Source organism: Uloborus diversus, chromosome 6, assembly GCF_026930045.1.
Source record: "Uloborus diversus isolate 005 chromosome 6, Udiv.v.3.1, whole genome shotgun sequence".
Lineage (NCBI taxonomy): Eukaryota > Metazoa > Arthropoda > Arachnida > Araneae > Uloboridae > Uloborus > Uloborus diversus.
The window spans coordinates 67899543-67910062 of record NC_072736.1 but is presented as its reverse complement, the minus strand read 5'-3'; the positions used below and the strand labels follow the sequence as shown (position 1 = coordinate 67910062).

General features: G+C 32.5%; 1 protein-coding gene across 1 annotated transcript in view; it reads right to left on the bottom strand.

The window, feature by feature from the left end:
- Positions 1–1540: 1540 nt before the first annotated feature.
- The window catches only part of LOC129223957 (ribosome production factor 2 homolog), a 34581-nt gene continuing 25601 nt past the window's right edge, over positions 1541–10520 (bottom strand). Inside the window, exons 7-9 of the mRNA XM_054858341.1 lie at positions 8015–8117; positions 4275–4419; positions 1541–1751 (exon numbers count right to left, since the gene is read on the bottom strand). Of these exons, the coding sequence (XP_054714316.1) occupies positions 1560–1751; positions 4275–4419; positions 8015–8117 (440 nt within the window). The 3' untranslated portion in view covers positions 1541–1559. The remainder of the gene's footprint in view (positions 1752–4274; positions 4420–8014; positions 8118–10520) is intronic.

The window sequence follows — 10520 nt, the reverse complement described above, 5'->3', positions numbered from 1 at the left end:
GCAAAAGAAACTTGATTTATTCCAATGTTTTGCTTTAAAATCTATCACGTGGCTTAGGGTCTTGGTTTCATGAATGAATGTCTTCACTCCCTCCATTTTATCTCAACTCAATGTTCCCCCTTTTACTTTCACAGCCCGTCCATGCACGCTCTCCTGGGAGCAAAAAATGCTTTTTAAAAATATTTAATAAATATTAAATTTGAAAAAATAAATTTTTAAAATGTAACAAAGATAGGCAGTTTTCCTTTGAGATTCATTGAAATTAGAGAGATATATGATTGAGAAGAAAAGGACAGAAACACAATATTTAATTTTTTAAGAACTTGCTTAAAAATATCAAAAATAAAGTACCTTGTCCAAATAGTTAAAAGTTTCTGTTCAAAATCAAGCATCTCAAAGGGTCCTTTGTAGCAAGTCACTGAAATGAAGCACTTTCAAGGACCCTTGAGAACACTACAATAACACATTTCTGCATCATAGCGACTCAGAAAGTGTGCATGAGTAATATAACATGCATTTCACAACTGTTCAGAAAAACGAAATATGAAGTTTTGAAGAAAACAAATTTCTAGCAATTTTCTTGAAAAAAATTTGGAAAATATTTATCAAAAATATCTTTTTCCTTCAAAACTATTCTTAGTTAAACAGTTATTTCAGACTGATGACATATTTAAAGAAATAATCCCTTTTTGTTAAAAAAAGATTTGTCAAAAAATTTTGAAACTCTCTGTGGCTCACCCCGCTTAGGAGACCCCACTGCACTTACAGGATTAAAATTTGGTACATTAGCTTGGGCCCCAGGGTTTTTTTTTTAAATTTTGAATTAGTTTTGTTATATTTTTTTAAGCTAAAATATCACATAAATAGCCTATTAAGAGGGATGAAAGATTTCTGACATCCCTTAACATTCCACATCAATCAAAAAGTTATTTTTCCTGCACGAGACCAAGTTTCCTAATTTTCTCAATTAATTAAAGAATGGGAAAAATAATGTTTTTTAATTTGGTGAAAATTTTCGGCTAAACTTCATTCAAGCTTGAAGCAAAAGAGCAAAAATTTACTGGAGACCACAAATTAAAATAGAAAACTACTTTTCAAATGTACAAAAGGAGTTTTGCTTTGGAGCCCCCTTAGCATCCATAGTTGTGAAATTTGGTACAAGTTAGTTTGTATCTTGAGAAAAGAATCCTCCTTAAAGCATTTTTTTTTAAATAAATTTCTTATGTGTATTTTCTTTTTTCTTCTGGTGGGAACAGGATTTCCACATTGTTCTAATTAAAATAAGTTCTTTAATTAAGTTCTATTTTCTACAAAAGGTACAGCAGGAGTTTCATTTTGTTAAAACTATAACATACATTTTAATCTGATTATTCCTAGCAGATGATTTAAATCTTCCCAAACTAAATCAGACAGCAAATTAATCTCCCCCAAGTAATGAGAAAACAAACTAACAGCAATTAAAATTGAGATTACTCAGACTGATTATCAACTTAACTTTCTACACAAAAATTTTAAGTTTACAAAATAACACTGCAACAGCTTCTGATTTTATAAGATATTTAATGTGATTCTTCCATCTTCATTTTTTTTACATTAGGCTCATTTTTTGTTTGCTCCATAATTTCTGATTTCCTCTTCTTTAAGCCCTTCAATTTTCTTGTTTGCAAACGATTATAATCTTGTCTTTCCATATGTACACGTCCATGAGTAGAACCAAAAACATCTTTTTGGATGTTCTTCTTCTTCTTCGGCTAAAATCCAAAAACAAAATTATTATTTATGGCACCATAACATTAAAAGTTAAATAAATGCTTCTTCCCACAATTCTTCCTAGAAATATACTTCAATAAATTCATGTAAACAAAGAAATATTTAACATTTGGAGAGCATAGAAAAGAAATAATTACCAGTAAAAACCCTCCTAAAGGACACCCATCTTATGCGGACAATTTTTTATTCCCCGATTCCAAGGCAAATAACATTATTAAACACCTGTCCTATGGACACCCCTCTATTACGGAAAATTTTTGTCCAATAAGTGTTTGCATTAGAGGGATTTTACTGTAATAATAATACAGCACTTGGCATTTTACAAAATGTTTCCATAGATATGTAGTTTTTCATCTTTTTGAAGAAAATTTTTTAATTGATTAAAAGTAAACAACGGACTTGGAAATGGAATCTAAATTTAAACAATAAGACTGCACAGAATGAAAAGTTTTTTTTTAATGAAAATAACTGCGTCTTGCATATTCCTGGCTGAAAATAACGAATCCATAATGTTTTTATTTACCAGGCACTATTTTCCGAAAAATCCGCACTTTAAGTACTTTTTGATAAATTTATAGGGGCCTCCAAAAAAAAAAAAAAAAAACAGCAAAAATATATCACATGAAATATTTGTACATAACTTTTGTGCTGTTGAAAACTTGATGATCTTGTGAACTTGGAAAATACTGATCCATCAATTACAGAACTTTTGGCTTTTATTTTTCCAATTCCTTGTAGAACTTATGCAAGAAATTCAAGACTATCAGCAAACTTAGCTAGTTTTGCTGCTAGTGCAGTCACAGGGTACCTAGTCACAAGAAGACCAACTGGGAGAATTTTTCTGAGCCATCCTATGCAATGCCGCAAGGTAGTGAGTGTTAACATTCTTCTGACCACTAGTTTATAAAACCATCCAGTTTTCTCACACTTAGAGATGTTTTAGGCTCATTCTTTTTATTAAAACAGCCAAGCCTAATTTTCATTGTTCAACAGTACCTTCATTGACACTTGCTCTTCCTGAAAAAGGACACAAGTTGCAAAAACTATGCCATTTTCTTTCCTTCTTTTCTTTATTTTTTGGAATTTTTCAATCCATCAACGTAATTTAGAAAAGTTTCCCATTTAACAACATTCGACAATTGTATGTCCTTCTGCCCTCTAAGCTCAACATTAACGCTAATGTTGAGGACACCAAGAGCTCTTTAATCATAGCAACAAAACTTTCTCCAACTCTTTGAACTATCTGGATTTTTTTTAATTTTACTGGACTGAATTCCACATTCTGGAGTAGCTACTAGTATCGCATCTTGATTTTTCAAAATATTTCTCAGTGTTGATTCTGGAAGATTAAAATGTTTTGCTAATGCTACTTCAGAGGTGAAATGATTACAGTCACATTTTTGGAAAACGTCCACTTTAAAGTTAAGGAGAAACCATTAAGGGGGTCTTCTCTTATAGTTTTCTTCTCTTATCGTCTGCTGTACAAACAGGACTTTTAATGAGGTCAGAATCTCTAAATTCAATCCCTTCATAAGGTAGAGAAATGTGTTCCTTGGGTCTGAACAAGGGGAAGGGGTATATATTCCTAAAAAGCAGACGAAAAAATGTGAAATAACATAATAAGCAACTCGGGGAACCTAAACTTTGAACTGAAAATGTTGTTTGACATGCATCAGTGAGAAGCAATATGCGTTAGTGAGAAAATATGAACTAACATTGTTTCTCTACATCAATAGGTGGATCAGGGGGAAAACGTCCATGAGAAAGGGTGCATGTTTAAGTTTATGACATATTACTAATGTAAACATCTTAAACTAATTGTGCTGTTACTATATTCACCATTTTTTCCTTATCAGCAGGAGGGTTGGGAAAGGCTCTGCTGTGAACAGGTAAACAACAGCATTTGCAGAAATGAGTTAGAGATATTTGAAGACACATTTTAGCAATAGGGAAGTGTTCGAATCAGAAGTTTTTGTCACACCTTTTTTTCCGCAGAAACCAAATAAGCAAGCAAGCTTGTACCATAAAGCTAACATGCAATAGATGACAAAAATGCCAAAAAATCAAATTTTGCAGTTACTGCTCTTTACTTGCTCTCTGCAGTGCTCTCCAATATAAATGCAATATGATCAATTGTACAATACAATTCTTTTAAACTTTAAATCTTAAATAGAATAAAGGCACAGATGAGAAAATCTCAATCAAAATCAAAAGTTTGTTAAACTAATTTTAAAAAAATAAAAACTATTGATAGCTTCCTATTTTGTTGCTAAACTGTGATAGATAGAACAAGTTTACTGCAAGAAATTTCAATGAAAAGCATTATAAAAGTTTTATAAGCAAGTAAAAAGCAGAGTTAAGATAACCAAAAAACTAGAAACTAAGATAATTGTGGAAAAATATAGAGAATATCTTTTACAGGAAAATCAAAATGGTTTTTCACAAGAAACATAAGAGACAAAGAATACTGATAATTTAAATAACATATAAAGTATAACACATACTTTTAATTCCTTCGGCTTCTTACAAGCACGTTTAAATAAATCTTCTGATGCTAATTTTGTCCTGCGAATAACAAAATTCATATGAGGACCGATTTCTTCTAACTCCACACCATGAGTCTTTGAACTTGATTTATTAACAGTAACTCTAAAATAAAATAAGATTGTTTAGAAAAGACAAGAAAACATTAAAAGTACATTGAAGTTGAACTTTTATTGCAAAATACTTTTGCATTTTAGTATAGTGTAAGCAAGCACTGCTAAAAGTAAAATTTTAAGCACCAAATTTTGCCATTCAAAAAAAGAACGATATGTAGGAAAAGTAATAAGAGCAGGTATATTCTAAAGTTTTTATTCCTTTTCAAAGAATGAAAGCATTTTTTAAAATTAAATCAAACACTCACACACATATATGAACAGAAAAATATCATTACATATAATATTAATAGGTTGAACTATCTAATATGTTGAAATAAATGTTCAGTCCTGCTTCAATGGTCATTAGGATTTGATACTGCAAAAATTTTTAACCAACTTCAAAAAAGGAGGAGGTTATTATTTCGTATTGCGGCTTTTTATGTGTGTTTTCGAATTATTCCAACACTATTGGACCGATTTGAATTTTTTTTTTTTTTTGTTTGGAAGGGTATACATACCAGATACCCATTGTAATTTGGTCTGGATCTCATAAAGGGTCCCAGAGAAATCCAAGAAACTTTAAATTTCATGCGTCACGGTCACGTGCTTTTGCAATGATCGGTGTATTTTCACACCTAAGCTTTTGGCTTTCTCTTGAACGATATTTAATTCTCGCGGCACATGGATGATTAATTTTCTCAACACTGCGCCGCATGGTAATTTTTTATTATAGGTGTTACTAATGTATTTATTACTGCGTAGCAAAGCAGTAAATTAAATATATTTTGCTACTTTAATAGTTGAACCAATTACCTTAATATTTTATTTACTAATAAATAACATTATTTAGGCACTAAAATATAAAGTTCTTTATTTAATATTCCAATTTTAAAATATATTTAGTGTTCGATTGAGAGGGAATTGAATACAGAACACCCCTCCCCCATTTCTGAAGTTTGACCAATATTCTAGATTTACTATTTCACGATGCCGCCAATTCAATTTGAAATTAGGGTTATATTAATTAGCAGGCTTCAAATAGAGGAGCAGGTTCTGAACTTCTCATATTTGTTTTTCTTTGTACAATGTTCCATAAATACTTGAAAACTACTGAAACCTAGGGGCATGCACAGGGAGGGGGAGGGACACCTGTTCGCACGGGCCCGAGCCTGAAGGGGGCCCAATATTTTTATAACTAAGGGTGAAATTTGGGGGTAAACAATATGGAGAGGGGCCCAGAAAAGTCATTTGTGATGGGCTCCAAAATTTCTGTGCACGCCCCTGCCTGTACCGATAAGGAAAAGTCTTTTTTTTTTGTTTGAAACAGCATAGTTCCTCGGCGGTCTAAAGTTAATCAAGTTCAGGTTTGATGAAATTGAGGGAACTCTTCAAATATCATACTCACATTTACATCGATTTGTACTTTATTAACTTTGTTTATCGTCTTACTTAGTGAACCGGTTTTTATGTTTTTTTTTTTTTTGTTTAGTGGTGGTTTTGTTTAGGGATGGTGGTCTAACTTAGGTTCCAAATCTTTGACTTACCCCATTTGTTCTTTAGGAAAAAGTTAAGGGTAAAACAATAAATTTCATGCAATTTTCCTCACAAACGATTAAATATAAAACCCATTGATAAACAAAGGCCATAAAACAAAGGTTTATACTTTTTTTACCTATAGTTAAAGAAAGTACCAAAAATAAATATTATTAAGAGTAATGATAATGAAAATTTTGAATTAAGGATTCTATGAAGCAAACAAAAATTCATTCTAGTGGAATTTTTAATCTTCATCTATACTGGGGCCATGTGAAGAAACATGCGACTTTTATCACAAGTTACATGACACTAATTGCGAAACATAAATTACAATTTACAATATTACAATTCTAAAATTTACAATTTTACAAATTTAAACTTAAAGCGATTTCGTTTTTTTTTTTTTTTTTAGTGACTCGTGCATTTGGTTTTTCGAAAGCAAACTTTGATGAAGTTGAACAAATGATGAAGACAATTTTTTTTGTACATAGTTACGCATTTGAAAAAGCCTTTCTTCACAGTCGTCGGAAGTCTCCGAGACGCTCGCCGTGTTATTTACACCACTAAAAAGCAAAAATAAATTACTTTTCAATAATAATTAAAAAAAAAAAAAACGCCTTCAAAAAATACATAGGAACTAAAAAGCAAAAAATAACTGATTACACTTACATTCTATTTCCTACCCAAACATAGAAATGAAATTTATTTTACAATTCCAGTACAAAAATCAACTAAACTGAACACCGAATTATGAAATAAACAGATTTAAATTACTATACGCTGAATTATTTTAAATACCTTATTTGAAGTCTGGGCCTCCTACAAACTACTACCCAACGTAACTGAGTAGGTTTAGTTTTAAAGACTAATTTCGCGTATACTTAAATTAGTGTTTAATTTAGGATTCGGTGGGTTGTCAGTTATGTTATGTAGCTGTTTATAGGAGGCCCCCGACTTCAAAAGGTTATTAATCAGTTATTTTTTGCTTTTTAGTTCCTGGGTATTTTTGAAGGCTTTTTTTTTTTTTTTTTTTTTTATTGAAAAGTAATTTATAGTAGCACAAGTTTTGGAAGTCATGGAAAGGAAACCCTTCTGGGGCTAAAACTCAATGTGCATTTTTCCAAAAAATTATTTAAAATTCGCCCACACGCATAGAAATACATCAATTTCTCAAAGGGGGGGGGGGGAGCCTCTAACACAAATCCCTGACCCCCTAAATACAAATTTTTCAATGAACTGAAACAAAGTTTCAGGGCTATTACTGAGTTTCACAACTAAAAAATTGCTTTAGTAGCTTGAAATATGAAAAAGTTGTCAGGTGCAGAAAATAGTTTCTAAAATAGTCTCCCCTATTTTTAAAATAACATTTATGTCATACTAATGCAATGATACTTCAATAAAGACACATCATGGTTGCATGATATGTAAGCAGGGCCACTCACAGCAGGGGCCAAGATGTATAAGTGAGGAAAATTTAACGAAAACTTTCGCAAACACACAATTCTTGAAAACAAAGTCTATATAAAACATTTTCCAGACTTTAGTCAAACTCATTTAAAGAACACTAAAGAAACAAGATCAACACTTTGTGATAAAATTTCTTATTGTGTGATGCAGGGATTGATCAATGTATTGCTTTTTAAGTCCCCATTTTGTGAAAAAGCAAAATATTTTTGTGAATTTTCTTTATTTTTGTAAAAAAGAAATTATCGTGAATTTTCCTTTTTTCCCAGGAAAAAAGTTTTATCAGGTAAAAATTTAAATGTATATAACAGTTAAAAATTTAAATGTATGCAATGTTTAATGTCAAGATTTTTCCCAGAAAAATCTTTGATATAACACTTTTGGGGCATTTTTTTTCTGAAAATCCTGATCTTTCAGTACCAAATTCGATCATAGTTGAAATCCATCATTCTCCATGTCTTTCAAGGACACCCAGTAAAATATATATTTAATTTAGAAATATTTAGTCGTTAAGGAAAAATAAATCAGCCGAAATATTAGCTACAAATTTGGGTATAAAATAAACTGGACCTAAAAAACTAGATAAAAAGTTATACAAAATTTACCTGTAACTTCTTAATAAAATCTTGTTATTTACAACAGAAAATGCTATAAGATGTTCCAACCCTTGGAGATTCACATATTCAACAATTGGCCCACGAAAGAAATCTGAAATTAAATATTAAATAAGCAAGTTTTTATGTCTTACAAAAGTTAACAGTTCAAAAATTATAACAATTCTTTTACCGTTTTGAAAAAATTTGTTTCATTTTATACTCAAAATTTACTCTAGTTAATGATGAATTGTCCATCAATATGCTAGTAATCTATTACTACAAGTAAGTTTGTAATACCTATGAAAATTTCTAAAGAGAAAAGACAATGGAACACCAGAAGTTCAACTTATTCTATTTGTTTCTAAAACAAATTGACCAAGTTGATGTTAAAGGAATCAATTAAGCAACGTTTTGAAGCAAAAAATTGCAGTTTTTGTGCTTCAAAAGTTTTTTTTTTTTTTTTAAATTTCCAATGGCACATTTAAAGACAGTTGAATATCAAAAGGATAACAACAAAACTATAAATGAAAACGAGCAATCCAATAGCGTTCCCAGATGGATGTCCGAGGAAGAGCAGGACATCTGGACAAATGAGGCATGTCCATTACTTCGTGGAGATCACACAAAGTGCAGAAAGGGGCAGGAACCAGGTTGATACGACAGAAATGTTTTCGTAGGCAATCATGGCCAGTTAAAAACGAAACATGGCGACAGATTTCATCCTAGGTCAATTAGGGACATTCAGAATCAGCTCAAACCATGGTTTATTGCTGTTGCGATTTTTGAGTTCTTCGTGAAAAGTGTCTTTGAAGATTTTCTTTATTAAGCTTTTGATGTTACTAAATGGAAGCTTAGGATTGGTTCTCTGAAGAACCGATGCTCCCTTTTTGGCCAAAAAAATCGGCCATCTCATTACCTTGGATTCCACAGTGGGCCGGAATCCATTGAAGAACAACTGTCTTATTATTTCTTGCAAGCCGGTAAAGCAGCTTCAAACAATTATCGGTAATTAAAGTTCGGGAGTGGCTAGATGTATCGATAGCTTGGAGTGCAGCCTTTGAGTCCGTTAATACAACTGCTTTTGAAAAAGAGTCTAAATGTGGCTGGAGCTGTGACAGGGCCTGGCAAATGGCAGCAATCTCGCCATCGAAAGCTGATCTATGGTTGCCAATGGGGGTGTAAAAGGAAAAAAGTTCACAGTAAACACCAGCACCAGTATTAACACATCCATTCACTTTAGAGCCGTCAGTATATATTCTCAACCACATTTCTCACTGGGGTAACAGGATTATATTGTTTCGAGAGCAAGAGCTCTTAACACTACATCCTTTGTCTCCGCTTTGAACACATTCTTGATCAAATTAAGGTGAATGGAGAAACCTTTTTCAGTAATGGGGTTTATGGAGGGAGGAAATTGTTCAGTCTCATATTTTAAATCTAGTTTAGAAGAAATATCAGCTACTCCCTGGAGAAAACCTTTTTGTGATTTTAAGTTTCTCCCGGCGATCAGAGAGTCCTGGTTCCACAGGGACAGACACCCAGGGATTCTAAGTATTCTTTCCCATAGGAGAACAGCTCTTTCTTCAAAGATCATCTTTAGAGGTCTATTATCAGTGCTGAGTAACATGCAGTCAATGGGTGTTGTCTACACTGCTCCGGTAATCAGTCGTAGAGCCTGATTTTGAAAAGTCTCACATTGTTGAATGACTTGCTCTGATCCTGTGATCAGCGGCTCACAGCAGTAAGTAAGGATGGGTAGAATATAAGTTTTGTATGTAAAATTTAGCGTGTCTCTTGAACAACCCCATTTAGAACCCGCTAATATTTTTAGGAGATAAGTCTTTTTATGGCACGTTGGGTGATGTCTTCCACATGGGACCCCCATGTAAGTTTTCTATCAAAACTGACGCTCAGGTATTTAAAGTTTTCAGTCAGTGGTATTTGACACCCTTTTTAGAAAATTTGAGGGTAAAAAGGTTGATGTGTCAATGAAAAAGACTCAACAAAAGTCTTATCAAGATTTACCTTCATATTATTCGAATCTGTCCATCTTTCAAGAACTAACAAAGCCTTTCCTAAAATCCCTTCTATGGTGAATTTGGCTTTGTTCTTAGGGGCTGTAGACCAAATGACAAGGTCATCAGCATAAAGCAGGCATTGCAATTCGTCAATCTTTTTCAATTCACTGATTAAATCATTGATGTATATGTTAAAAAGTATACAGCTGGAGACTGCACCCTGCGGTAAGCCGGTCTTAAGAGCTCTGTATCTCGACAAGGAATAGTTGTATCGTGCTTTACATAATCGAGTTTTCATAAAACCATCGAACCATCTGAGCATATTGGAACGTATTCCGATGTCAGACAATTTCGCAAGGAGGTTCTCTTTCCAAACAAGGTCGTAAGCAGACTTTAGGTCAATGAAGACCACAGAGAGAATCTGTCTTTTTCCAAAGCATCTTTTATTTTCTGACTAAGTGTGCTTCAAAAGTTGGTAAATTGATTCATTTAATTTT